This window comes from Pyricularia oryzae, chromosome 5, assembly GCF_000002495.2.
Source record: "Pyricularia oryzae 70-15 chromosome 5, whole genome shotgun sequence".
Classification (NCBI taxonomy): domain Eukaryota; kingdom Fungi; phylum Ascomycota; class Sordariomycetes; order Magnaporthales; family Pyriculariaceae; genus Pyricularia; species Pyricularia oryzae.
Genome location: NC_017852.1, coordinates 3509017 through 3536101, shown reverse-complemented (window position 1 = coordinate 3536101; position 27085 = coordinate 3509017). Strand labels below are relative to the sequence as shown.

Sequence of the window (27085 nt, the reverse complement as noted above, 5' to 3'; positions counted from 1 at the left end):
CCGATCCGCTCACGATCCATCCTACCGCAGCCAGCCTCTGACTGCTGGGCCAGGGGCATTGGGCCCATTATACAATTTTACCCATAAGCATAACGACAAAAGTTGTAGTAAAGTGTACAGCCCCCCCTCCAAGCCAAGCATTCTCATTATTGATACGCAGGTACCCCCGTGATTCTCTTTTCCATTTTTAGCCAACGTTGATTGATGTCCAATGTCGTTCGCCATGGCGAGTCGGTTGCTGCCAAGTTGACGGCGACGCAAAAGCGTCTAATTGTGGAAGGACAGACGGCCTGATCATGAGTAATTGCAGCGTCTTACCTGCCAAGTGTCACTTATTGGACTACTTACTTACTTGACTGCGGAAAAAAATGCCGTTGGGCATGACTACACTCCTTGTGCGCATTATATGACTCTGTTCTTGTTGTGTTAAGGTTTTAGGCTTACATTTAGCACAACGCTTGTCATTTTGACCAACTTCCGGTTGAGGATTCGTCTCATTGCTACTCGGCCGTATGACCCAGCTTCGGGAAAAACCACCCCTTTTTTCATTTTACAACCCAGCTTCGACTGAATCTTTTACACACTTAATACCTCCGGGACGACGCGTCATGTTTTCACATTCGATTAAATCCGACTCGTCTCTATACACAGTTGTCAAACGCCCGCCAAAGTCTATACCAAACAACACCATAGTACACCCGCTACGGAACTTGATCTTGTTTTTTTTTCTCCCGTCCATGACTGACCCAACACCATAGGAAAAAAACAAAAAGATAAGAAAAAATCAGAGATATCATTGCTCATGTCATCACGCCAGAGATCGACGCTACTTTACTCGTTGTCCTCGTTGACCAGCACGTAGCGGTACCTGGCCTTGCCGTGCTCCATGTCGAGGATGGCCTGGTTGGCCTCCTTCATCGGCCTGGTCTCGATCAGGGGCTTGATGTTGTGCTCGGCGACGAATTCGAGCATCTCGCGGATCTCGCTGGGGCTGCCGATCAGGCTGCCGCCGACGCTGACGGCGTTGATGACGAGGGTGAAGGCGTTGAGGTTGGGCAGGGCGCCGCCCTCGGGGACGCCGACGTTGATCAGGATGCCGTTGGGCTTGAGCAGCATCAGGTACTTGTCGAGCGGCATGCCCGTGTGCGAGACGGTGCAGATGATGAGGTCCAGGCTGCGGCGGTGGTGCTTCTCCCAGTCCTTCTCGTCCTCGGTCGCGATGTAGTCGTCGGCGCCCAGGGACATGACCTCCTTGCGCTTGGACTCGCGCCTCGACACGCCAACCACCTTGTCGGCGCCCATGGCCTTGGCGAAGAGCACGGCAAAGTGACCCAGGCCGCCGACGCCGACGATGCCGACGTTCTTGCCAGGCCCGCACTTGTTGTCCTTGAGCGGAGACCACACCGTCACACCACCACACATGAGGGGCGCGGCGTACTCGGAGGGCACGCCGTCGGGGATCTTGATGCAGAACTTGGCGTTGGTGCGGTTGTAGGTGGCGTAGCCGCCGTACGACTTGCCTTCGTCGCCGGGGTAGACGGAGCCGTATGTGTTGATCAGCTGGCCCTTGGTGGAGCAGTAGTTCTCACGGCCGATGGAGCACTCGGGGCAGTCGGCGCTCATGCAGCTGCGGGCCTGCGCGCCAACACCGACCCGGTCGCCAACCTTGATGTCCTTGACATTGCTGCCGACGCGGACGGCTCGGCCGACAATCTCGTGGCCGACACAGCAGGCTGTTGTGAGGAATCAGTTGTCAGTGCGAAGTCCTTGCAGCAGATGGTACCACTTTCTCAACGGGCATGGGCAAACATACGGTAAGGTGTAGGGCCCCAGCCAGATGAGAGGGTGTGCAGATCCGAACCGCAGATACCGCAGTGGGAGATCTTGATGTCGACATCGTCCTCCGTCCACTTCTTGGGCTCAAACTCTCCCCAACGCATCTTGCCGTTGGCTGACTCGGGGCTGTCACCCAGCCAGCCCTCAAACTTGTAGTCGGTAGCGGCCATTGTGAAGTAGGGTTGATGTGTTATGATGATATCGGGTTGATGTCGCGTTGAAGTCCTTCAATGTTTGATGGAATGTCCAAAGGAACGATACTTTGGACGTATCGATCACCATCCCCCTCAACGGGTGACCAAGCGGTCATTATATACCCCATCGTCCGACCCGTGGCTCTACAGCATTTGTAATGGGATGAAAGAGCGCCCGAGGCCAAAGTGAAAAAGAGGGGGTCAGAGACTGTTGCTGCATGCAAAAAAAAATGCCGACGTCATGCTCCAGACCCGCAAAGCATACGCATACTAATACCGAGGGATCTATTTTTCGGGTTGACCGATAATTAGTAGTAGTAGTAGTAGTATTATTTAACGCCGGGCTCGGCCCGGCTCATTAGCCGGCCGTTAGCAACCTCCCGAGGGGTATCTCGGCGCGCTTTCTATTTTTCTCTATTTACACAGCGGAAAACAAGGGCATAGAAGCGAATCGAGCCTGACCGGGTTCGTGCCCGGTCCTGCTTACAGGTTTGTTCACTGACGCGACCCCGTGCCTTCAGGCGCACGGAGGATTCGTCTGACGGCAGTTGACGGCTCTTCATCGAGAGGGGCCTGTGTCCAAACAGCGGAGCTGTCGGTCGTTTGTAGCCATGGAGACGAAGTTCCCAACAAGTGTGGGCTCGACGGCACAGGCGGGTGGTTGTTGTCGATAGCCAGCCGGGTTATCCTTGCCACGGTAAGCGGGGAGGAGGTGGAGGGAGCAGGATTCGAACCTACGTTACTCAAGTAACAGCCATGGCGCTTAACCACTGCGCCATTCCCCCCAATTTGACCGATAATTAGTTTGCTAGTCCTCCAAAGGAGCGGAGTCGGGGGTTTGGAGATAATCCACAGCAACCGGTGCGGAAAAAAAAAACATGATGTAGCAGTGCAACCAGTGTTTTCCGCATAAAAAGGTTCTAGTCAACCAAGGACTTGATCAATCCCCGACTCGATTGGGAAAGAGAAGAGGCGACGGAGATCCCAGAGTCAAGTCATCATGGAATACTACTTCATACTTACCTACTTCATACTTACCCACTTTCCGCCGAGCAAAGATAACTTTTTCAGCCTAGTTTGAGGTAAAGATCACCAAAGGGGCCAATTAGAGGATAACGTCAGGATTCTCGGGAAGAAGTTGGAAGCACCAAGAAACCCACTGTAACGTGGGTCCCTATTCCCAGATTCACGTGGGAGACGCAGCGGGAAGGATTCGACACCGCCGCATCAATCTCGATCATGCAGAAGGCTAAATTTCTAGACCAGACCTAGACCTAAAAGAAGGTGAGCAACGATAGAAGAAAATAAAAGGTGTACCAAGTACCGGTAGTTATTTAACCCGTACAGATTGCTAAATAGCCCGTAAGTGGATACCTTTACAGTGTTACCTGGATTAGGTACCTTGGCAACTTGGGTAGAAACACAACAAGCCACAACTCGGCAATTTGGACCACCTGCACCTACACCACTTGATTTTCGATGGGCATTACGCGTTTTGAAATCGTATGTTGTCAATTGTATAAATGCATTTGTTACGATTCATGCATGCAGATCATAGTTTATATTTTTGATAACAGCACTGTAAGAACGTCCAATTACGGCCTATTTAGCGATCTGTACTGGCTCAATAATCAGGCCAAAAAAAAATCTCTTCGCGGTTTCGGAAGTACCGTATTACGCAGTATAGGAACTAGGAAGGCTGGTTACCTACTTCATATTCATACCACAGAGACGTACGGACTACGGGGTAGACAAAGCTCCCACAAGTCCGCGCTGACAGGAGCGGCTGGTTTGTGCCTGTGCGCCAAATTGGCATAGAACCATCCTCCATGTCAGCAGAAACTGGGCGAACAGACCCTGGCTGCGTCGAGATCGGACCTTGAGCATCGAGTCAGTCTTTTTTTGCCATCCTTACCACGTTTGTGCGGAATTCTTTCCATTCTTTATCGATCCCATTCGGAACTGAAATTTTCCCCTCCAAAAATCATGTTATCGCCAGATCGTTGATTTATAATTTCGTCATTCTGGAGTCTTCCACAGTACGCTTCCCTCTTTTTTTTCTTCTCATTTTCTCCCCTCTTTTTCAACCCCTGTTTTTCAAAGTCTCCAGGAACCAGCATATAAAGGTAGATGATACCCTGCGCGATTTTACAGTTCCGACCAAGGTTGATCGACGTCGACATGAGATACCGGATTTGTCGCTCCAAGAGTTGCTGAGTTGGGAGCTATTCCCTGTAACCGATATCTCTACTATGTAAAGGCTACTATGGCGAATAAATTCCCATGTTGCTCGCTTGCTTGAACCGAACTCAATTGTACTGGCTATAATTCTAATCACCAAGCTTGCAAGGCACCATGTGCAGCGTTACTTTGAGCCTGATACTTTAGGTTCAAGACGGATGGACATATCAGTCAGCACTCTATTTGGACATTGAGGCTACCCTCACAGTTAGTCCGAACTGGTTGCTTAGCAACCTGCTGATCACTCACGACGTTGGTTATTTATAATCTGATATTGTGAACCAAACAAGTTAACCCCTGATTTTCATATAAATTGAGACAACTCACAGCCAAGACTTGTTGGTTTGCGGTACAGGCAGAAATGGCCTGGTTTTCTTGATTCCTCACTTGATTGTTTGCTTCTCGTTCCCAGCTATAATGGCTTCTCAGTGTCCACACCGGGTTTCTGGCGCGTGCTGGACGGCTGTTATTGGTTTGACCTGTGCTGAATGCAGCCACATTGCAGCCAGCAAACCTTGACAACAACGGCTCCTCCATTTGTCATTTTGAACTGTTGTGCTACAAGTGGCGCGACGTTTTTTTATTTGTTCTTTTGCTCGGTCAGGCATGTCGCATTTGCTGTCGTTTTCGGCCAAATCGTACACTTGATCATCCGAAAGTGACAAAAATTACTTGAACGGAATTGGTCTTCTTCGGTTATAGATGGCGCCAAGGTTGACTGCGACTGGTTTTACCCCTCAATGCAAGGGAATTGTAAGAGAAAGGGAAGAAAGCGGAAACTTTGCATAATGGGTCAACCTCTATTAGAATTCTCAAGACACCTACACATACTTACAGTAGCAAGAGTAGGTATACACAACTGAGCTTTGACGTAATTACGGGGGTCTTTTTTTAAACCCTTGTATCCACTCAGATAAGCTGTCGGTACCCGGCAAAGCCGGAAGCCGGGTGTTTTGTGCTCAAGTGGATTTGAGGCGATGTTACGATACTTACACTCCTACAAAGTGGTGAATGGGAAGTACGTCGGCGAGATCAGAAAAAGCTTACTACCAGTTCTGGAATGTAAGCCACGACGTGGAGAGGACGTTAACAGCCAAGGGTATTACTGCTCCTCAAGTTGCCCACGTACCTCACTCAGTACCTTGGATACCTCCTTGGTGGCCTGGCGGCTGACTCTGTATACACATTTGCACTTCGGACGTGATTTTATCGAGAAATTTAAAGTTGACCAGTCCGCCTGAACCAAGAAGGCCTACAAATCACGCTAGAGATACGTTGGTAAGGTCTTCATAACTAGGTAGGTAGGTAGGTAGGTAGGTGGGCAGTCAAAATACTGCACCTAGATAACGATCTAGGTGGTACGTACCTAGGTACCTAGGTACATACGGTAACCCACCTTTGGTAGGATCTGGAAAACCCAGCAGGAATTGATCTCTTTCTGCAACCCCCTAGGTCGAATGGAATAGCTAGAACTTTCCCAGATAATTGCGAGCGAAATCGTGCCTTCCTCAACTGTCATACAAGGGCGGCATGGAATGTGTATCAACCTACGTAGTAGGTACTCCATACTGTGCAGGGATCGTTAGTTATATGCATTTCGTGGGTGGGTGACACAGTCTGGGGTTTGGCTACCTTGCTTGTCTTGCCTTACCTGCCTTTGTTGCTGGCAAGGTAGACTGACTGGTTTCTGCGACGTTTTCGACCTCCATTTGCTTGCGACGGATCCACATGATCTGCTAGCAGAGTTGCTTTTCAGCCCAACACGCGAACGTTTGAGCCGAAACAATTGTCATAAATCTTGGCTCTCTTCTGTTCACCTTTTTTTTTTTTTCTTTCCATCCAATACTTCTCACACGCTCTACCGACGGTGAACTCATCGGCACCAACACAACGATAGGTAGGTATGGAATGTGCTGATTGAAGCGCAATTCTGCTTACCTGGCGGTACTTGAGCCCTTTCCATCACCCAACCGTCGACCCTTCACCCCCACTTCAATTTTAGAGTTGCCGCGGTGTGGAGGCGGCGCGACGCCGCCAACGAAAGAGCCGCTGCGGCGAACGCGAACGAGTCCCGCCAGGTACCACCAGGCAGAAAAAACCACCCAAGAAAAAGAAACCTAAAAAAAAAATCACACTGCCAAAGTTTCATGATTGTCGTCCTCAACAACTAGTTTTGCGAGACGCCGAGGATCGCATTCAGCATGACGCGGCACCCCCAGGGGCCGGCCGACGTCGCAGCTGCTAACCAGTCGCTGAACAGTCGCTTGGGAGGCCGACGTCCAGCATGGATGACCACCGACCGCGACAACGCGGACGACTCCACAACCCCTCGCCGGGCTGGTATGAAACGTTCCCGCCAGTCGAACCCGACAACCACGCCTCTGAACCCGCCTGGGACCACCACGGCATCCGCAGCAGCAGCCTCGTCGCACTCGCTTCCGCGACCTTTACAATCTCTCACGACACCTAATGTGTAGGTTGAAGTTCTGCTAGCTTGGCCCTGCAGAGACATGCTCTCCGGTGCCCTTTCAGCCCGGACACCATTGGGATTTATCACACGCTTGGACGCATCGCGACGCGACATGCTCTTCCTGAAGCTGCAATCTATCATGTTTTGCTAACATGCCGAGGTGTCTGTTGCTAGATCCTCCTTCAACGCCCTTCCCTCTCCCGCGCAAAGCGACGAACCCAGTCCAGCCTCTGCGGCGAACCCGCCCGACAGTCCGAATCCGCCGCGAGCAGCGCCGGTTCTATCAATCGATACCCAGGCCATATCCCAGGCCATGGAGAGACCTATACACAATATTGGCACCGGATACCCAGGTCACATACCACTAGCAAACAGTGGCCCAGACACCAGCTTTGCATCTTCTAACAGCAGCCGCACTCAGCGGGTCCTACAAAGCAACACTCACACTCGACGTGTCTCTCATGAATCCTCGCTGGCTGCATCTATTCGTAACCCGTCAGATTTGCAATTCCAATATCTTCAAAATGTGCCCATTACCAACATGCCAGGCATTCCGGTAACCTCAGGTATCAATATATTGCACATTCAATCTCCCGTCGGGCCTAACACTCCGGTCCAGTCTCCCCAGTCTGCACACGTTGCAGTACAGCAGCCCGGACCCCACAGTGCAAAAAGACAGAGGCTTGAGTAAGTCTATACTCTCCCAGCCTAGTTTCGTACACTCTCATACTAATGATGAGGGGCAGGATGCCATTCGCAACTTGGGAAACGTGGATCAAAAACTACCTTGACCGCATGGACCCTCAAAATACGAATTCAACTCAAATTGACCGTCGAAGGCTGTATTTGCTGGAACGTGCTTGTCATAAACACGACTATGTCTATCTACAGATTCATCAGATTTACTGTAGATGGTCCTACGATGCATCTGTGGTATATAGGGCTATGCCTGCATACGACACGTCCACCATTGATAAGGCCTGCAGAGCAGTGTGTGACTTGCTGCTGTCCAATCAATTTGTATCTGGACCAATGTTCAGCTACTTCATAAACTTCCCGGTGGATTTTCTACCTAACAGCCAGGATTCTCTAGGCCAATGGCTCACTCGATTCGCCCATCACTGGGATGATATGATGAAATTGATCATAGAGCGGAGGCGGCCGCCGCTTGCCAACGAACTGATCTACGTCTTAGGTTGTGATTCCCCAGTACTTCAATCTCTCATCTTCTTACATGCGAAAAGAAGTTTGGGACTCGTGGATCATGGACCCCATATGCAGGAGATTGAGGATTTGTTCGCTCAGGACCAGCAAGGTGCTAACATGGCATATATGAAACGGTCGACGCTGCACATGCAGCACCGAAAACCCTCTGATTGGCAACTGTTTGAGGATGAGAATAGGGCGCTGGTGGATAAATATGTTCACCTGGTAATGGCGTCAAATCCTGGTGCAACCCGATCATCTCTATCTTTTGTCCAACAAGCCACATCATTCACCCCTCAGCCTTCGTCGACCACGGCGGTATCGCAACCGACACAGTTTCCTGTATTGGCCAGTCACGGACCTCTTGCGCCAACTCGGCAGCAGCCTATACTGCCAGCTACCATGACACAAGAAAATTATGCAGCTGTGCGGGCAAACAATCCGGTATACCCTTCCAGCACACCTAATCGAATGTATACTCAAGGACCTGGTGGTGTATCTTTGCAAATTCAAGCTCATCAACAACCGTTGCCGTTTGGGCAGCAGGTCGTGAACGGCGCATCACCTCACCTGCACCAAGGAGCGGACTCACCCTACCATCGGGGGAACCACTATGCTCAGCATCTTAACGGACTCACTCCGGGTTACTCTCAGCACCCTAATGTACAGTCGCAATATCTGCAGCAGCGTCAGCAGCAGGCTTTCGTTGCTGGTGTGACTCCTCCGAGCTATCTTACGGTCCATCCCAGTACGACCAGACCGAACAGACAAATTAGACATCGCAACAGCCAGAGCGTAGATTCTGTGCCATTTTTCCCACCAAGAGGATCCGTCATTCCCACGAGACACCACGCCAGAGCCCCCAACGACTCCGTAGCCTACAGCCTTGGTTTACATCAGGTGGAATTACGAAGTCCTGTCAGGCAAGTCCGCGCGCTTTCCAAGCCTCAAAATGCAGATGAGCAAAGGTATTTTCAGTTCGTCAGGGACTTCGCCGTACCGCCATCCGACATTTCACCATCGAAGAAAGCATACGAATTCAGCTTTGACGTTGAAGATATTACTTTGCTTTCTGGAACTCATATATATCCCGGCAACATTCCTCAACTCCCGGTGGCCGAGCATTTTGAGGGCTCAGTCCGCCTGCGTCTGCGCTGCTGCCGCATCAAGGAGTCCGCGGGCACACCGACTGAGCCAGACTGGGTTACTTCCGCAACGTCATGGCCTCGACGTATCTTTATTTCCCTCGTTGCCAACGATGGAAGAACAAGGAAGAGCGTAAAACCAAGACGAGCACCTCAAAACTCCAAAGATCTTCCAGCTGAGATTACAGACATGGTTTCAGAAGGGATAAACAAGCTCACTGTTAGCGTTGATTACCAACATAGCGACCCCGGATATCGACATTTTCTAGCCGTGGAGTGGGTAGAGACACGAAGTTTCTCTAGAATAATAGCCGACGTTTATGCCAACCAAGTCCTTGATCCTAAAGCTACGCTAGAAGACATACAGCGCAAGGCAGGATGGACCCGGGCCGAGCATGACGATGACGTCCAGATGGAGGTTAAGGCAGAATATACCGTCGACTTGACGTGTCCATTCATGGCGACTCTCTGGGAAACACCAGTACGCGGTGCGGGCTGCATTCATATTCAGTGTTTTGACCTCAAAACATGGCTCAAATCCCGCACACAAGTTTCCGGACGTCCTCAATGCCAAACTCATACTCATCCTTGCGACTGTTTCGGCCCGACACTGTCAATTGTTGATCACTGGAAATGTCCCATCTGCAACGGAGATGCCAGGCCGCAGAGTTTGCGGATTGACGGCTTCCTGGTAGAGGTACGCCGCAAAATCGAATCTGAAGGTAACCTTCGGAACACCAAGACCATGGTCGTATTCCCGGATAACTCTTGGAAGTCAATAAGGGAAGACGACGATGATGATGAGGAGGATGAAATAGAGCTCGACGGCAGGGGCGGAGCAACTGATCGGACGGGAGCTGGTGCAACGAGCGTGACACTCCCAAATGCAACCAGAGCACGAGCACCTTTGGTGTCTCATGGATCGCGTAGGACGCACCACGAAATAATAGATCTTCTCAACGATGAAGATTAAGAGCCTTGCCGAAACACACACCCTTATGACAGACGATGACCACCATATTTGGCGACTTTGATACCCGACATTTGCATTATCAGGAGTTTGGAGCATTTGGCGATATTTTCTTTCTCATTTTTTGATTGCTCTTTTATCTTTTTTTTTTGCACCAAATACCCCATACTTTTTGGCCGTACAATTGTCGCAGTAGGGGTGACAATTTAATTATCTGTTTAATTTTGGTCACGTTGGTATTTAATTTGGTCTCCCTCAAAAGGGGGTTTAAAAGTACCAGGAGTACCTACATTTCGACAGGGAGCTTTGGCCAATACATGGGGGAGTCTACGGGGCATGTTTTAGCATCACCTATAAACGACAGGAAAGAATCCAATTGCTGCAAGTAGGAGATTTTCCAGCACATACTTGTTTTTTTTTATTGCTGCTAATTAGGGGTAGATATTTGGAGATTAACCTAAATGCTATTTAAATTCCGCATGACCATCCCGTAATATGACACGGATTGGTTAACTCTTTGCACTGCTCTCATTTGATTTATCTGCTGCTGTAAAGACACCTACTGCCAGCATCCTGAAGAGAGCGTACAAGGGTTGGATGCTGTGTACCTAGGTAGTTGCTAGGTACGGGTTGTCAAGTAATAACAAGGAAGCAAAGTTCAGACGGAGATCGCAGAAAGCTCGGAGAACATGGATGGCAACCCCCACATAGCCTGACATGTTTGTTCAGCACACCTCTACGGAAGCAGGGACCGAGGCCGTTGGATTGCCGATTATCGAACCAAAACAGGTGCCTCTCAGCCTCTCAATTGATCAAAGCATGTGTTGTTGTATCCAATGCACCTATCGCGTGGCAAATTGAGCTCGTCTGGTTGGGCAACAATATCCCCGACTACGGACTGGGGCACACCAAGCGAAGTATCGAGGTTGAGGCTGAGCAAGGCGGACATTACGCACGCATGCGTACGCACTCATGGTGACCAGAGTTACCATCTCTGGCCGCCTCGTTTTTGCTGGTTACAATTGCTCACTTTGCGTTCGGTACACTCTGGTCTGTTATTGTGTTTTAACCCCTGCACAACCTTGATTGCGTGTTGTTGTTTGCGTCGGTCACCTCTGTCTCTTCTTTTTTTCTTCTCATGCCAAAGAAAACAACAGACCGCCCACTTGCCATAATCTGGGGTCTCGGGAATCTACGATGGGGCGCTAGTACTGGCAACGTATTCATGGAAGCAAAATCTGAGCAGCCTTGGGTACTTTGACCTGCCCTGACGGATGCCACTAACCCAACCCAGTCAGCCCAGCCACCCAATTGGCTCGCCCGTCTTTGATAATTTCGATGCGAAAAAGCAATTTCTGGAACCGCCTCGCTTTTTTGGCTCTTGACGCCCAATAGAAAAAGTTCAAAGTTAACCGCATTTACCCCACCAAAGCCGAACAGTCGGCAATTGACGACATCATTAGATTCCCAGACTTGCGGCGCTTCCTCTTTCGTTCAACACGTTGGGATCGGGGGGCAATTCCGAACGCGTCACCACATACATTAGGTAGCCGCAGCCAGCCGTAGCAGCGATTTAGCACTTCCGTGCTGGGTTCAAGGCCCACCACTTTCAACCGGGCGTAGTGCACCCGCAAGGCCCCAGTTTCCGCCAGGCGCCCAAAGGAGGAGCTTATACGGACTTTTGTTTCATTTGGGGAACCCTGCTGTCGGCAGGAAAACGCGACAAGGGAGAAGAAGAAAAAGATGTCAATCCGCATCGTCCTGGACAATGGCCCGCCCGAGTACTACTCCAATCTGGATACCATCTCCGGGCGGGTGCTTTTGAACCTCAACCGCGCGGAGCAGGTCGGTGCCGTGGTGGTTAAGCTCGAGGGTGAATCGCGCACCGCCCTGGCCGTCCCGACCGTGGATCCGAGCTATCCGGGCAGCGTCTACCCCGGCGCCCGTGGTGCGCGCCCGGCCAGATTACCCGGCGGCATCTCGGCGCCCGGCCAGGTCATGCACGAGAACCACAAGGTGCTGTACAAGGTGCAGCAGGTATTTCCGGGTCCGGATGCGCCGGGCCACGGCGCGGGTCCCCAGTGGCTCAACCCCGGCCCGCACTCGTTCCCATTTCGCTTCAAGATACCGATGAACAACATGTGCGGCGACCCGCGCGCCATGGCACAGATAGGCGGCATCGGAGGCCCCGGAGGGTTCACCGACAGCCCGGGTCTGTTCGGCATAGGTGGTATCAGGGTCATGGACGGGAGCAGGCAGCTGCTGTATGCGCACGTCAACAAGCAGCTGCCGCCGACGTTCACGGGCCTGCCGCACCAGGCAGAGGTCGGGTACTACGTCAAGGTCACGATACAGCGCCCCGGCCTGCTCAAGGAGAACTGGCGCTACAAGATCGACTTTCGCCTCATGCCGCTCGAGCCGCCCCGGCTGCCGCCCACGGGCCAGGAGGCGTACGCAAGGAGGCCGTTTGCGTTTCGCCCGAGGTCGCCGGCAAGCGCGTCGGCTGCCAACGAGGCTGGGGACAAGAAGAAAAAGAGCTTCTTCGGGTCTGGGTTCGGTGGGAAGAAGGATGAGAAGTCGTCAAACAACCCATTTTTCACAAAGGGGTCGGTGGAAGAGAGTGGTGGCGGCAATAGTGCTGCAAATGCGACACCCAACTCGCTCGACCCGAATGGCGCCAACGGGCAGCTGCAGAGGGGTTTGGCGCCGTCGGTGGAAATGTCGGCTAGGTTGCCATATCCCAGCGTACTGACGATGGGCAAACCACTGCCGTTGAGGCTTATGGGCAAGAAGCTCGCGCCCAGCAGGGGAGAGCATGTGTTTCTGACAAGTTTGCACGTCGAGCTCATCGGGACGACCAAAGTTCGGTGCAACGAGCTCAACAACGTCGAGACGTCGAGATGGGTCATCGTATCCAAGTCAAACCTCAAGGTCCCAGTCATCGACCCCGAAGGCCCCGTCGGGTCGGAAATTACGCTGCCGGCATCCCTCTTCCTCAACGATGTGATTCCCAGCGGCCTCGGACAGGCGGGCATGACGCCGGCTTTTTCGACGTGCAACCTCAGCAGGACCTTTAGTTTGGAGCTCAAGCTGGGCGTCAGCTGGGGACTGCGCGAGACTCTTCCCCGGGACGTGCAGCCGCAGGCGCTCTTCCTACCTCTGACCTTTTCGAAAATCGACGTCTACTCTGGCAGGGTGAACCCCGAGGTCCAAGCCCATGCGGCTCCAGAGGCGACGGGACAGGCCGAGATCGCACCAGCTCTGCCACCGAGGAGGCCGTCTGCTTCTACGCCGAGTGCTGCGGCTGGCGCTAATACTACAAATATTGCTGCTGCTTCTTCCTCTGCTGCAGCCGCTCCACCAATACACAGCCCTCCAGCCCAGGTCAGCGGTCCCGGTGCTGCGCCCGAATACGAAGCGCCGCCACCGAGTTACGAGGAAGCTATGAACTCCAAGACTTAGTGGTATACCGAGTTCCTTAGAAGGCCTTTTTGATTGCTTCATCCTATATAACATTTTACTGCATTATTATTAGCGTATCACGTATACCTACGGTAGATCAGGTAATAGCTGGCATCCAGGGCGGCGTTTATTTGAATTCATTCTACATAATTCAGGTTAGGGTTAATGAATGACGTTTGGGGTTTGGGGAATTCTGCTGCTTGGCGCGTTGTGAATTTAATGCCTGCACCCCTTTGTGAACTGCGGGGTCAAGCTTGCTAAGTGAATGGTGCCGCGCGACACCGCCAAAACTTTTTTCTCGCCAGCAGAAGTTCAAGCGCATTCCTCGGCGGCACAACTACCCCTACCCAAGGTTTATTTCCGAGGAAACTTGCTGCCTCTACGCTTTCAAAAGCTTGCGTCTTTGTATATCCGGAACACGTTCCCCACGGCAATCACCCGCACCCGCTTGCGCCGTCCGAAGCACACAGCCCACAATGGGCAAAGTCAAGACGCCCCGACGGGCGGGCGCCGCGTCCAGCTCACCCTACGACCGAAAAGGCGGCAACAACGCTGCGGCTGCGGCCGCCGCGGCTCCCACCAAGAACAACGTGTTCCGCTTCAAAAAGGACTACGGTCAACACATCCTCAAGAACCCGGGCATAGCCGAGGAGATCGTCAAAAAGGCGTACCTGCGGCCGACGGACACGGTGCTCGAGGTTGGACCGGGAACCGGCAACCTGTCGGTCAAGATCCTCGAGCGCGCGCAAAAGCTGATCGCCGTCGAGCTCGACCCGCGCATGGGTGCCGAGCTGACCAAGCGTGTGCAGGGAAAGCCGGAGCAGAGGAAGCTCGAGGTCATACTGGGAGACGTCATCAAGGCGGACCTGCCGCCGTTTGACGTTCTCATCAGCAACACCCCTTATCAGATCTCCAGTCCGTTGGTGTTCAAGATGCTGGCGCTGCCGAACCCGCCCAGATGCATGGTGCTCATGTTTCAGAGGGAGTTTTCGTCCAGGTTGACGGCCAGGCCTGGGGAGGCGCTCTATTCGCGATTGGTAGGTTTTGTTCCTTTTTCGCGCCATTCTCGGTGCATTTCAATTGTCACCACTGTTACCTCGGCAAATTCCATATTACCATGTTTCATTTTTTACTGACTTCTTGCCACCTCTGCAAAAACAGTCCGTCAACGTCCAGCTCTTTTCCAAAGTCACACACATCATGAAAGTCGGCAAGGCAAACTTCAAACCCCCTCCGCAGGTCGAATCGTCCGTCGTGCGCATCGAGCCCAAGCTCGGCCGCGAGCGACCAAACGTGTCGTGGGAGGAGTGGGACGGCATGTTGCGCGTGTGCTTCAACCGCAAGAACAAGACGCTGCACGCCTCCTTCCTCGGCGTCAAGGAGGTCCTCGCCATGGCCGAGCGCAACTACAAGGTCTGGTGCACCATGAATGACATACCCATTGACGAGAGCGTCGTCGAGACGACCGACGGAGACGTCGAGATGGATGCTGATGACGGAGAGTGGGGCGGTATCATGGATGTTGATGAGGATGGAGGTGACGCCGGTGATGACGACGACGTTCCGGAATTCTTCAAGGAAAAGGCCCCGGCTCCAGTAGCCAAGACGCCCAGCAAGAGGAAAAAGACAAAGGTTGGGGAGCTGGTCAGGAGCAAGATTGAAAAGGTCCTCAAGGACACGGACCTGGCCGAGCAGCGTGCCAACAAGTGCGACCAGAACGACTTTTTGAGGCTGTTGGCTGCGTTCAACGCCGAAGGCATTCACTTTGCATGAGCGTCCTTGTTTTCGTCTTTTCTTTCTTCTTCATGCTGGGTTGGCATTTTATTGGTTGGACCGGGCGGCGTTGGGAGTTTGTCGGCAAGATAAAAAAAAAGAAAGTTGCATGTTCTTTTGCCATGGCATTTAGTATGCGGCGTATGGAAAATAATTGGTTATTGCACAATATGTGGTTGTGATACCCCTTAATGATCATCAATCATATTACGACTGTTTCTGTGTTCCACCAAAATCTCACCTAACTCCGGATCTCATGTAAAGTGGGTATCGTGGCATGCAAGATATATGTTGCAAACATTCAGGCTGTTGTGAGAAACAGCCCGTATGTCGTAGACGATGTGAGCTGTCAAATCCCGATAGCTTCCAATTGAAACCATTCCGTCCATCAACCAGAAAGCGTTTCCGATGGTCCTGGATCACCCGTCATGCTCGGCTGCTCATACCCCTGAGGCCAAGAGGCCGGCGTCGGAGTAGAAGGCCCACCAGAAGATAGAGCAGCCGCCTCCTCCTTCCGCCTCCTCGCGCCAGCCTTATTCCTCCTGATCCTGGGCTTGTACCCAACGCCGCGGCCGGGGCCTTTTGTCTGCGGGTCCATCTTTTTCCTCATCAGCCGCGCTTGGCCGTCCAGCTTCTTGCGCTCCTTCTTCTCGCGCTCAAAGTCCTCCTCCGAATCGTCGTCGACGGCATCGTCTGGATTCTCGGCCGTGACGACCGTGACCTCGTCCGTCTCGCCGCGCTTCCGCTTGATGGCCATCAGCTGCTCCAGGAACCGTCCCTGAGGCTTGCGGGAGCCCGTCAGGTCGTCGGTGATGTGGATAACAAAGTTGTTGGCCGAGCGCGCGAGCCGGTGCGCCTCGGTACGCTGCTCCGGGAGGGCCCGGTTTTGAATTGAGATGGGCTGGCACTGTAGGCGGGCCGAGGACGCCGCCAGGAGGGTGGCGCCTGGGACTGCTGCCAGGTATGGAAGGGTTTTGTCTGAGGACATGTGGCCCGACAACGAGGCGGTATCGGAGCCCTTCCGTGTCTCCCGGAACTCGGGTGCCAGGTTTTCTTGATCATGGTCGATGGCACGGGAGTGGTCTAAGTCTACATTGGTTGTGCCATCGTCCTTCAGCGGTGTTGTGAAGACGAGCTCAGTCCCAATATTTCTCGACCAACAGCCCTTGAACACCATGCCCTTGTGCGAGATGATGGGTTGCTCTGAGTGCAAGTCCATGATTTGTATCTGTAAAGGCTTGTCCTCTTTCTTGGTCTTCTTTTTCCGTTTGGCAGGGCGCGATATCCCTACTCCACTACCTTTCCCGGATCCTCCATCGCTACCCACACCTGCTGCACCGGACAGCTGGGGATCTGTATTTTCCCTGCGGCCTTCATCTGCGTCATCCTCATCCTCATCGTCATCGTCCTCACTATTATCGTCTTCCTCCTCGTCGTTACCCTGTCCCTGGCTATTGCTGGCTCTTTGATTGGAACTAGGTTCGACAGAGCTCTTTGCGACCTGGCCTTCATTGTCACCCCCCTCGCCAAACATGGCACTGATGTCAGGCTTCTCCGACAATGGATTGAACCAGGTCCGATATCCACCTCTGGTATTGTGAACGATTTGGTCATCGTTGCGCGCAGTGAAGTCGGGTGTGGATAGGTCGACCGTCAGATAGTATGTCTAGAGATGGATAACAAAAATTGTCAGATTCGAGTTGCAACAGTGAGGTAAGGTTGACGGGTTAAGACGTACCTCTGTTTCGGTGGCAGAGTATTCATACTCCCAATCTGAGTCGTCATCAAAATCGCCCGGGCGAGGTGCATTCGTCTCGATCTTCGGACCCATCATTTCGGGTGCAGCTTCACCCATACCTCGCCCGACTGAAAGAGGGCGGGACCCGAAATCGGCCATTATTCCAAAGTTTTTTTGAGGCTATCAAAGTATGCGCAGAGGCAGAGGCAATTGATTGAAATTGGACCAGTAAGTGGCTTTTGTTTGAAGAAACCTCATGGCGGAGGAGGCTGTTGAGCCGGGTTTGGCCGTATTAGCATCTTTATGTAGTGGGCAGATTGGTTTGTCGAGCTCATGCCTGGACTTGCAAGTATGAAGAACTTTACGAAGTAGCTGCTGGTGGTTTTGCTGGAATATTTCCATGTTGTACCCCACTCAATCGTCTCCACAAAGAAAGGATAATCCCTGTGCTGGATCCAACAGGGATAGCACTGCACTGCATCTGCGGCCTTGGAGAGCTTATCAACACTTACAAGCGCTTTATCGGCGGCGCACCCCGCGGCGCATAACGTCAAGCTACAGGAAGAGATCCATACCAAATCAACGACTTTTTTTCTGCTGCTGCATCCTGACTCACTCAGGCCACAGTCGTTTATTTATATACCAGCTGTCACAGTGAATCAATCACACACTGCTTTTATCACCTGGATAAATATTATTCAATTAGTAAAAATACCTTTTCCTTGTTGAATAGCACAGCAAGAGCAAGAAGAAAACGGCGCAGAGCGGGGTATAAAATCATCAAAAATGCCCAAAGTATACCTGCTGGACTATGTTGCCGGCAATGTTCGTAGCCTGGTCAACGCTATCGAAAAGGTCGGCTTTGAAGTGGAATGGGTCAAAACTCCAGAAGAGGTTGCCAAGGCAGATGTACGTATCAATTCTTTCCCGCAGTATATTGATATGTGTTCGTAGTCACAACGCCTGAAATTGACACTTCCAAGTAGAAATTGATCCTGCCAGGCGTAGGCCACTTTGGCCACTGCCTCTCTCAACTTTCCAAGGCTGGCTTCCTACCAGCCATCCAGAAGCACATTGCCGATGGCAAGTCCTTTATGGGCATCTGTGTCGGCATGCAAGCCATTTTCTCTGGCTCGTCAGAAGACCCGGCATGTCCCGGTCTCGGCCTGATCAAGGGGTCACTGGACCGCTTCAACGACAGCACAAAGGCCGTACCTCACATCGGCTGGAACGATGCTACCATTACTACGACCACACAGCCAAACAGCAACAATGAGCCATCAACGCTCCTTGACCTTCGTCCCTCCTCCAAGTATTACTACGTCCACTCGTATAAATACCCTTATGTCCCTGGCGAGCTTGAAGCGCAGGGGTGGACGGTAGCAACAGGAGTTTATGGCGAGGAGACGTTCGTCGGTGCAGTCGCTCGCGGCAACGTCCTGGTTACGCAGTTCCACCCCGAGAAGAGTGGCGTCGCCGGCCTGCGAGTCCTCCGATCCTTCCTGGACCCCTCCGGCGCTGCCTCACTAGGATCGGCCGCCGTCGCACCACGGAACCCCGTACCCGCAGGACTGACCCGCCGCGTGATTGCATGCCTGGACGTACGCACCAACGATGCGGGTGACCTCGTAGTGACCAAGGGCGACCAGTACGACGTCCGCGAGAAGTCATCCGACCGTGGCGTCCGAAACCTCGGCAAGCCGGTCGACCTGGCCAAGAAGTACTACGAACAGGGCGCCGACGAGGTCACGTTCCTCAACATTACCTCCTTCCGCGACTGCCCCCTAGCCGACCTGCCCATGCTCGAGGTCCTCCGCCTCACGTCCGAGACGGTGTTTGTGCCGCTGACAGTCGGCGGCGGCATCCGCGACACGGTCGACGTTGACGGGACCAAGGTGTCTGCCCTCGACGTCGCGAGCATGTACTTCCGCAGCGGCGCCGACAAGGTCAGCATCGGGTCCGACGCCGTGACCGCCGCCGAGGAGTACTACGCCGCCGGCAAGACCTTGTCCGGCTCCACCGCCATCGAGCAGATCAGCCGCGCGTACGGCAACCAGGCCGTCGTGGTGTCCGTCGACCCGAAGCGCGTCTACGTGGCCTCGCCCGAAGCGACACGTCACGCCACCATCCAAACCGCGTTCCCGGGCCCCAACGGCGAAGCTTACTGCTGGTACGCGTGCACGGCCAAGGGTGGGCGGGAGACGCGCGATGTCGACGTGGTGGAGCTGACACAGGCCGTAGAGGCCATGGGTGCCGGCGAGATCCTGCTCAACTGCATCGACAAGGACGGCACCAACAGCGGTTTCGACCTGGAGCTGATCGCGCAGGTCAAGGCCGCCGTCAAGATCCCCGTCATCGCCAGCAGCGGAGCCGGCAACCCGGGACACTTTGAGGAGGTGTTTGAAAAGACCACGACTGACGCCGCGCTCGGGGCTGGTATCTTTCACCGCGGAGAGTACACCGTTACGCAGGTCAAGGATCACCTGGCGACCAAGGGATTGCTGGTGAGACAGTTCGAGGGGGAGTTGTGAGTTTGGTTTGTCTTTGGTATGGGTGATTCACTGGACAGACCTAGTGAAACCCCCTGATGTTTATAGTTCGAAACCAGACATAAAAGGATGCTAACACCGTGTGATGCGAGCCACATCATGATCAGATCACGCAAGAATGACAATATGCAAAATGAGTAGTACCATGTGCAGTATTTTTTGAAATACCCTAATGTCCACACCCAGCAAAACTCCGAAACTATCCAATCATTTAATCATCAGCAAGAAGAAGGCCTCCAGCTTTGTTTGGTGTATCTTTCAAATGTGACCGTGCCCGCCCGTAAGAATAGACAAAAAGAATAGTCTTTGTAGTACAGCGGAAAATAGTACACCGTGTGACAGAAGAAGAGCACAACAGGAGACTTTAGGGATGAGAACCTCGATGAGGCTGATGATGTTAAGAGAGGAAGCAGAAGAAAAAAAAAGTATATCACGCAAAAAGACAGCCTTCCCTGGCTTGTTTTTCTCTCACGCTCTCAGAGCAAGAGAAATACAATGCCTTCCAAAAACGATCGACAAAAGGAGAAATGATAGCGTTACCGTTGTCAAAAAATAGATGAATTCCCGCCCGTTACACCTCGTAGTCCATGAAGAGCCACCTTGAGCTCGTGACGTCCAGCGAGCCGCCGGCCCACCGGTCTAGGCTGGCGAGTGAAAAGCCAGCCCATTGCAGGCCCTTCATGAGCGATCTGGTATCCCTCTCAGGTATTGATCGGTCGATAGCCACGACGAGGTGGGAGCATTCCAGCGGCCCGTCGGCTAGTTCGATGGCAGCAACCAACCTGCAATCATGTTAGTCTGATAGCTCAGGAATGGCATGATACAAGACCAGGAAGATTGCGACCGGGCAAAACAAAACTTACGCTGATTTCAAATCCCTTCCCATGACTCCGGGGTCAAAGAAGATAAAGGCCGATTTCTCGCCCTCGTCATCCTCCGCCAAGAAACCCCGGAAACCAGCACCGCCGACGTAGTCCCAAAGCTCCAGCCAGGCTGTGACGCGACCGGGGGGATTTCGTCCGCTGCTGGCCGCCACGAAGCTGTCCGGGAAGGGATATTCGTCCGGAGGAGTGCACAGCTGGCCATTGGACTCTCGTCCGCCGCCGCCCAGCTGATAGCACTGTTGTTCTAGTTGTACTTGTCGTTCTTGTTGTTGATGGACACCCGTCAGGCCGGAGCCACGCGGCGCCGAGTTCCGCTCATCCCGGAACAAGGACCACATGGTCTCGCAGAAGAACCTCTCACATTCTTCCCTGATGCGCGATGTTGCCCCCCCTCGCCTAAGGTGGGGTGAGCCGAGGCCACCGGGCCCGGCGTTGTTGTTCGACGTCGACTGGACGCGTCGCTGCTTGGACTTGGGAGTCACAGCGAGCTTGTTGTCAGACGTGATGGCGGCGAGGGGGGGACTTGTCGGTGGCGATGGTAGTCCTGAGGAGGGGACCTCAGGAATACCACTCTGCCCCTGTGGCAAGGAGAGCCAGCAAGACGATGGCGTTGAGTTAGATGGATTGCTTTCTCAAAACGAAATGAACAGGAGGGGTAGGGCTGGATGGGAGCTTGGACTGCGTACCCGTAACGCTGGTAGTGCAGTAGTGAAGTCCCTTGAGGGACGCAGTGGCATTGTCGACGAGGTAGCAGCTGGCAAGGACATTCGCCTGACGGGCAGCGGCCACCTCGCCGTAACTACTATTACAGTAATTCGTTTCCTGTTTCATTGTCGCCATTGCTGCGGTAGTATGCCACCTTGAGGGATCAAGTGATTGTATTGAGGCGGTCAAGATTGAACCGTAGTCGGTCGGCGTCGGGGTTGAACGGATTGATTTTTTTTTATCGCGTCGGCGTTTTGTTGTTGGAAATTGAATTGATTGGAAGGTCGGTTGCGCGGTAGATCAATGTTCGGAAATGGCTTGTGGTCGAAGCGTGACTGCGTCGTTGAGTTTTGACGAATTTAGTAAGCGTCTTTGGTGATCGGGCGTGTGAGGATGGAGAAAAGCACCTTTTTATTTAAGGCAAAACCGTTTGGTTGCCCGAGGGGGAAAAGCCAAAGAGTTTTAATAGGCATAGCATGGGGCCACTGCGTTTTCCCAGTGGGCACCGACTAGCGCACGGTGGGGCCCGCACCGAGCAAAAAAGAGAGGTGCAGCGCCACGGGAGGAGGAGTCTCCTTCTTGTCGGGTCTGCGGGTTCCTCTCCTTCTCCAGCGAACGAACCACTGCACGTGGCGGACGCTAGGAGCCACAGGTTTTTGCCTTGGCTCATCCCAAGAGCCCGACGAAACCGTCGAGCCTCTTGCATGGATGTGGGTGGTGCCCGACATTTTTTGGACCGGGCTGTCTGATTTGTGTTTTTCTTTTTGATTCTATAGGTACGTTGGTGGAAGCTTACCTACCTACCGTCGTTACAAAGTACGACCGTAGGCTCACCAGCGAAACCCGACGACCTTGGTTGCGACTTTGAAATTCCCGGTCCGTTGGTGCCGCATTGAGATCCAGCCTAGTGCTGATGCGTTTACCGGCATTTGTTGCCGACGCTGGCGTGCATTTTGGGCCTTGTCTAGAACTAGTCTTCTCTTTGCTTTCTTTACTCAAAAATCTACGGAGTACACAAGGTCTGCGTCGTCGAAACACTACAGTCTGTTGGCAACAATCTCTTGGCCCAGCCTCTTGCCACGTCTTGGCATGTTTGTGTTCATTCAACGATCAGTCACAGCCTCCTGAGTCCCTTGGTGGGTTACGTAAAGCTTCTCAATGGATGACTGCATGTGATCCGATTGCAGAGTTTTGCTTAGCAAAGAATGACTAGGAAATCCTGTTAATATGCGGAGTTGTGAGTTACTGACAAAGTAAAATGCCTTCCTTGGCCTTTTTTTTTTGTGTTTTCCCGGTTGATTTGTATCACCACCAATACGTATGTTCGCTTGTGAAAGACTGATTGTTCTCCGGCCGAACCGGATGCACCTTGCTTCAGTGGTGTAGTAGGTTTGTCCTCCGTGTCAGAGTTTCTAATTGTTTCGCACCACATTCCGTCGTACAAATTGGAAGATCTGCCTGCATTTGGGTTTTACCCCACACGATAGCACCCTCGTGACAGCTTGGGCCCCACCGCTACAGTACTTGCATTATCCCCCAGACTTGATTTGATGCCTTTGAGTAGCATGCATCTTAACAACTGCCAGACCTGAGATAAAACCGACATCCCTTCGGCATGCGAACCCAACCCTTGATGTCGGATGCTGCCCGATCTGGTCTGATGGATGGGAGGCACTATAGGTACTGTAAGGTAGGTACTTACTTGCTGCAGCTGCATACCTAACCACAAAGCTGAGCTGATCGACCTACACTAGACCATTCATGTAGGTCGGCGTCCGGTCTAGCCTAGTTTGGGCCGGATCTGGTCATGATACCATACCAACATCTGATGCACTTCTAGATCCCCCACGATTGCTCAAGGGAAATCATTCGATTCTCAATGCTCTTTCTGGCTGTTATTCGTTGATTTCAGTAATGCGCTTTGGGAAACTTGAATTGCGCAGAAGAAATACTCAATCCAGTGATAGCTAACCAGTTCCTTTCTTTATTTCCTTGTTTCTTTATTTGTTATTTTAAGATCGAGCCGTTTGGCTTGGCTCGTGACGGTCTCTTGATCGATCCTCGACCAGCGCCAACGCCATCTACTGCTCCATGCTCTTTTTGGCGATCTTGGTCTTCTTCAAGCTGTGGTTCTCCTTCAGGATCATCAACACAACATACAAGACAGTCTGCAGCTGGGCGTGGATTCACACTCCCGCTTTAAGATACACTGTCCAATCCCCGCTCGCAATGTCCTCATTTCCTGGACCCTCCTCGTCACTGTGGCCGTCTTTTCTACTCCCAGCCATCACCATACCTTTCCGGCAACGAAGGACGGTAGCAGACAACAACGACGTAAACTCCCCACCCTCGCTCAGCTCTTCAGTCGAATCCGCGACGTCGTCAATCGCGCCGCCGGCCACCGCCACCCTCCGCTGCGTGCACTGCTCTACGGAATTTGCCTTCAACTCCCAGGTCGTTTCCAAAGGCTTCACGGGGAGGCACGGGCGAGCTTACCTGGTGGCGCCTCCATCATCGCGCCCGACGCCGACTTGTCCGGCCACCGACACCCAGTCCACCAACCTGGTCAACGTCAGCATCGGGCGTGCCGAGTCCCGTCGGCTTTCTACGGGGGCGCACGTGGTCGCCGATATCAACTGCCTGCGATGCGGCATCAAGGTCGGCTGGAAGTACATCGACGCCAGGGAGCCGTCGCAAAGGTACAAGATTGGCAAATTCATCCTCGAGACGTCGCACGTGGTGGTGTTCCGCGACTGGGGCGCAGATGACGGCTCCATTGGCGCGTCGGCCGACGACGTAGTGACGGAACGGCTCGAACAGCCGCGCGACTCGGCCGAATTCGACTCTGAGGATGAGGATGAGTGCGATGAGCTGTTCTCGGGAACATGGGATCCTCACACGAGCGCCATTAGGAAGAGGGCAAAGGAGGAGGCGTCGGCTCGGTTGTCCAGGACGCGGATGGAGCTTGATGCTGCGAAGGCCAGGAGATGATGATAAATATTGTGGGGCACCAGGGTTTTGTTTTTGTGTTTTTGATTGATAACGATTTACTATTTCTACTCATGTACGAGCGTTTAACTGTAAGATACCCTGGGATGGAGGATATCTGAATTGTTATTGGATTTTATGCGATTAATACACAAATTTGGATATACCCGAGTACCAAGTAATATCTGGAAGGTGTACTTTTTCCCACCGCGCTTTTACAGGGAATTCAGCACTGTAACAACCCACAGCCAGACATGTTTAAATGTTAAAATTTAAATCAAACAATTGTTTTACTAGGCGACGAACTCGGCAAAAGTTATTAAGAAGAAAAAATAACAGACATAAACAAGCATAAGCGAAATGGCTTGAGCAGAATCGGAGATAAACGACTTGTCGCTGGGTAAGCTGCCACCCACGTGACTTTATCTAGCCAAGGTGAGGTACTTTTGTCTCGACTCGGTAGAAAATTAGATCAAACCTGCTGCGTGTCATAGGGGCCGTTAACTGCAAACTGCCCCTCTTCGAAAGCCGCTGCATGCCGCCCGCGTGCCCAAGCTGCCCGTAATGCCCCGCACACCTGGTCTACAGGGCCGTCTGGTACGGTCCTGTTATCTACAGCAGCCATTAATAATAAGGAAACCTAGCTCGGCCAGACTTTTCACCTGTTCAACTTCTCCCCTCTCGAGTAGCCGATCGAGACAAGTAGCACCACGGCCATCAGCACAGCAATCCCATCATCACCTTTGCTCTACACAATCTCAACGTCGAAGCTACCTCACGGACAACATCCGCAAACATCAAGCTCGCAAGATGGCGCCGCAGCTTGACTCGTTCTTCTCCCAGGTCGACACCCTGTCGGACCACTTCATCGAGCGCCTGCGTGCCGCCGTCGCAATTCCTTCCGTCTCCTCTGATGCCGCCCGCCGTCCCGATGTCGTGCGGATGGCACACTTCCTAGTTGACGAGCTCAAGAAGCTCGGCGCCCACGTCGAAACCCGCGAGCTCGGCAAGCAGCCCGACAACCCCTCTCTCGACCTCCCCCCTGTAGTCCTCGGCCGCTATGGAAACGACCCCAACAAGCGTACCATCCTCGTCTACGGCCACTACGACGTCCAGCCTGCCGAGCTGTCGGACGGCTGGGCCACCGAGCCTTTTGATTTGACAGTCGGAGAGGACGGTCGCATGTTTGGTCGTGGCAGCACGGACGACAAGGGACCTGTCCTGGGCTGGCTCAACGCCATTGAGGCGCACCAGAAGGCCGGCGTCGACTTCCCCGTGAACCTGCTCATGTGCTTCGAGGGTATGGAGGAGTACGGCTCCGAGGGTCTTGATGACCTGATCGTTGCCGAGGCACCCAAGTTCTTCAAGGACGCCGAGGCCGTCTGCATATCAGACAACTACTGGCTCGGCACCGAGAAGCCCTGCCTGACCTACGGTCTCCGCGGCGTGAACTACTACAGCATCGAGGTCAGCGGCCCCGGAGCCGACCTCCACTCTGGTGTGTTTGGGGGTACGGCGCAGGAGCCCATGACGGACCTCGTCCGCGTGATGGGTTCCCTGGTCGACACGGACGGCAACATCCAGATCCCGGGCGTTATGGAGCAGGTTGCTCCGGTCACCGCGGACGAGGAGTCGCTGTACGACAACATCTCGTTCACCATGGACACCCTGTACGAGTCCCTGGGCTCCAAGACGGTCATGTTTGACGACAAGAAGAAGACGCTCATGCGCCGCTGGAGGTACCCGTCGCTGTCTCTGCACGGTATCGAGGGTGCCTTCTCGGCCCCTGGTGCCAAGACCGTGATCCCGGCCAAGGTCATTGGCAAGTTCTCGATCCGCACCGTCCCCAACATGGAGATCGACCGGACCAACGAGTTTGTGTACAAGTATGTCAACGAGCAGTTCACCAAGCTGAACAGCAAGAACACGCTTAAGGTGTACGCCCAGCACTGCGGAAAGTGGTGGGTGGCTAGCCCCAAGCACTGGAACTTTAGCGCCGCCGCCAAGGCCGTCGAGAGGGTATGGGGCACCGCCCCTGACTTTACCCGTGAGGGTGGAAGGTGAGTTTTGCTCTTTTGTTTCTTTGCGTTGTGCGAAATTTCGCATCTCCTCTGGTTCAAACTTACTGACATAACCAATGCAGCATTCCCGTCACTCTCACCTTTGAGCAGGCCACCGGCAAGAACGTGCTGCTTTTGCCTATGGGCAGCTCCACTGATGGTGCCCACTCCATCAACGAGAAGCTTGACAAGCGCAACTATATCGAGGGTATCAAGCTGCTCGGTGCTTACCTGCACTACGTCGCCGAGGAGCCCAAGCAGGAGTAATGTGTTAAGTTTTTAAGTATGGAACGGACGTGTATATTACCAAGGCACATAGTAACCTGTGGAAACAAATTCGTGTACCGTTTTATTTAATGCGAGCTGCTGCTGGTATCGTGCGTGCAAAACATGATTCAATATGGAATCAGAGGATTGTGTTTGTTATCCGCAGCTGACCGTATAAACCGATTGCGGTGAACGTTGTACTATATGAAGTAACTAGCTCTGCAAAAGAAACCCTGCTGCCAAGCTCATGTAATTGTCGTCGATCGGGCATGCAGGCTGATCGAGGTTGAAAATCCCAGCCGAGCCTCGGCATAGTGGGCTACTCCGTAGCTAGACGGACATGGCAAGTGGGTGTGGAGAATTTGATGTTGGGAATCCCAACATACCAAGAGGCTTACAATAGTATTTCATTCGGAGCACGAAATGGACGGAGCAGGAGTAACCTCTCTTGCCAATGGAGGTACGTGGTAAAGTAACAATCGGGCAGTGATTGGTTCACGAATTACATAGGAGTTTAGATTGACAAGAATGACATAAAGTAAAAAGCACAGATAGTATATTAAGTAATACTTCGTGGGTCCCAGGGATACATTTATC

The 27085-nt window shown here is 52.9% G+C and overlaps 12 protein-coding genes and 1 pseudogene across 13 annotated transcripts; 6 read left to right on the top strand and 7 right to left on the bottom strand.

Annotated features, from left to right (window-relative positions):
* Positions 1–187: 187 nt before the first annotated feature.
* On the bottom strand, positions 188–495 carry MGG_17494 (uncharacterized protein; the record flags this gene model as incomplete). The annotated part of the gene is made up of 3 exons (XM_003718812.1): positions 188–318; positions 391–412; positions 472–495. Coding segments are annotated over 3 exons (177 nt in total), but the record flags the coding sequence as incomplete, so codon positions are not given.
* A 61-nt stretch (positions 496–556) lies between these two features.
* MGG_00246 (NADP-dependent alcohol dehydrogenase 6) lies at positions 557–2230 on the bottom strand. Its single transcript, XM_003718811.1, has 2 exons — positions 1814–2230; positions 557–1733 (listed from the first exon to the last, which is right to left on the bottom strand). The coding sequence occupies exons 1-2, from the start codon at positions 2004–2006 to the stop codon at positions 832–834; spliced, it is 1095 nt and encodes a 364-aa protein (XP_003718859.1). The 5' UTR covers positions 2007–2230; the 3' UTR covers positions 557–831.
* Positions 2231–2525: 295 nt separating this feature from the next.
* On the bottom strand, positions 2526–3861 carry MGG_17493 (uncharacterized protein; the record flags this gene model as incomplete). Its single annotated transcript, XM_003718810.1, has 5 exons — positions 2526–2764; positions 3069–3102; positions 3191–3298; positions 3432–3490; positions 3768–3861. 5 exons carry the CDS (start codon positions 3859–3861, stop codon positions 2526–2528), a joined length of 534 nt encoding a protein of 177 aa, XP_003718858.1.
* On the bottom strand, positions 2744–2815 carry MGG_20249 (annotated as a pseudogene). Its single transcript has one exon. The product of its transcript is annotated as a tRNA-OTHER (tRNA).
* Positions 3862–6000: 2139 nt separating the features above from the next.
* On the top strand, positions 6001–10541 carry MGG_00249 (uncharacterized protein). Its single transcript, XM_003718809.1, has 3 exons — positions 6001–6744; positions 6916–7428; positions 7488–10541. Exons 1-3 carry the CDS (start codon positions 6473–6475, stop codon positions 10063–10065), a joined length of 3363 nt encoding a protein of 1120 aa, XP_003718857.1. The 5' UTR covers positions 6001–6472; the 3' UTR covers positions 10066–10541.
* A 283-nt stretch (positions 10542–10824) lies between these two features.
* Positions 10825–13795, top strand: MGG_17492 (uncharacterized protein). The gene has a single exon (XM_003718808.1). The coding sequence runs from the start codon at positions 11806–11808 to the stop codon at positions 13522–13524; it is 1719 nt and encodes a 572-aa protein (XP_003718856.1). The 5' UTR covers positions 10825–11805; the 3' UTR covers positions 13525–13795.
* On the top strand, positions 13746–15526 carry MGG_17491 (dimethyladenosine transferase). Its single transcript, XM_003718807.1, has 2 exons — positions 13746–14561; positions 14686–15526. Exons 1-2 carry the CDS (start codon positions 14001–14003, stop codon positions 15295–15297), a joined length of 1173 nt encoding a protein of 390 aa, XP_003718855.1. The 5' UTR covers positions 13746–14000; the 3' UTR covers positions 15298–15526.
* Positions 15367–17436, bottom strand: MGG_00252 (uncharacterized protein). Its single transcript, XM_003718806.1, has 2 exons — positions 17036–17436; positions 15367–16963 (listed from the first exon to the last, which is right to left on the bottom strand). The coding sequence occupies exons 1-2, from the start codon at positions 17192–17194 to the stop codon at positions 15686–15688; spliced, it is 1437 nt and encodes a 478-aa protein (XP_003718854.1). The 5' UTR covers positions 17195–17436; the 3' UTR covers positions 15367–15685.
* Positions 17437–17595: 159 nt separating this feature from the next.
* MGG_00253 (imidazole glycerol phosphate synthase hisHF) lies at positions 17596–19762 on the top strand. Its single transcript, XM_003718805.1, has 2 exons — positions 17596–17944; positions 18022–19762. The coding sequence occupies exons 1-2, from the start codon at positions 17822–17824 to the stop codon at positions 19564–19566; spliced, it is 1668 nt and encodes a 555-aa protein (XP_003718853.1). The 5' UTR covers positions 17596–17821; the 3' UTR covers positions 19567–19762.
* A 13-nt stretch (positions 19763–19775) lies between these two features.
* Positions 19776–21573, bottom strand: MGG_00254 (ornithine decarboxylase antizyme). Its single transcript, XM_003718804.1, has 3 exons — positions 21155–21573; positions 20448–21046; positions 19776–20366 (listed from the first exon to the last, which is right to left on the bottom strand). The coding sequence occupies exons 1-3, from the start codon at positions 21233–21235 to the stop codon at positions 20156–20158; spliced, it is 891 nt and encodes a 296-aa protein (XP_003718852.1). The 5' UTR covers positions 21236–21573; the 3' UTR covers positions 19776–20155.
* Positions 21574–21609: 36 nt separating this feature from the next.
* Positions 21610–22565, bottom strand: MGG_17490 (uncharacterized protein). The gene has a single exon (XM_003718803.1). It carries the CDS (start codon positions 21899–21901, stop codon positions 21683–21685), a length of 219 nt encoding a protein of 72 aa, XP_003718851.1. The 5' UTR covers positions 21902–22565; the 3' UTR covers positions 21610–21682.
* Positions 22566–22741: 176 nt separating this feature from the next.
* On the top strand, positions 22742–24444 carry MGG_00255 (uncharacterized protein). Its single transcript, XM_003718802.1, has 2 exons — positions 22742–22863; positions 22928–24444. The coding sequence occupies exon 2, from the start codon at positions 23265–23267 to the stop codon at positions 24162–24164; it is 900 nt and encodes a 299-aa protein (XP_003718850.1). The 5' UTR covers positions 22742–22863; positions 22928–23264; the 3' UTR covers positions 24165–24444.
* Positions 24445–24625: 181 nt separating this feature from the next.
* On the top strand, positions 24626–26711 carry MGG_00256 (cytosolic non-specific dipeptidase). The gene is made up of 2 exons (XM_003718801.1): positions 24626–26221; positions 26305–26711. Exons 1-2 carry the CDS (start codon positions 24726–24728, stop codon positions 26486–26488), a joined length of 1680 nt encoding a protein of 559 aa, XP_003718849.1. The 5' UTR covers positions 24626–24725; the 3' UTR covers positions 26489–26711.
* The last annotated feature ends 374 nt before the right edge of the window (positions 26712–27085 follow it).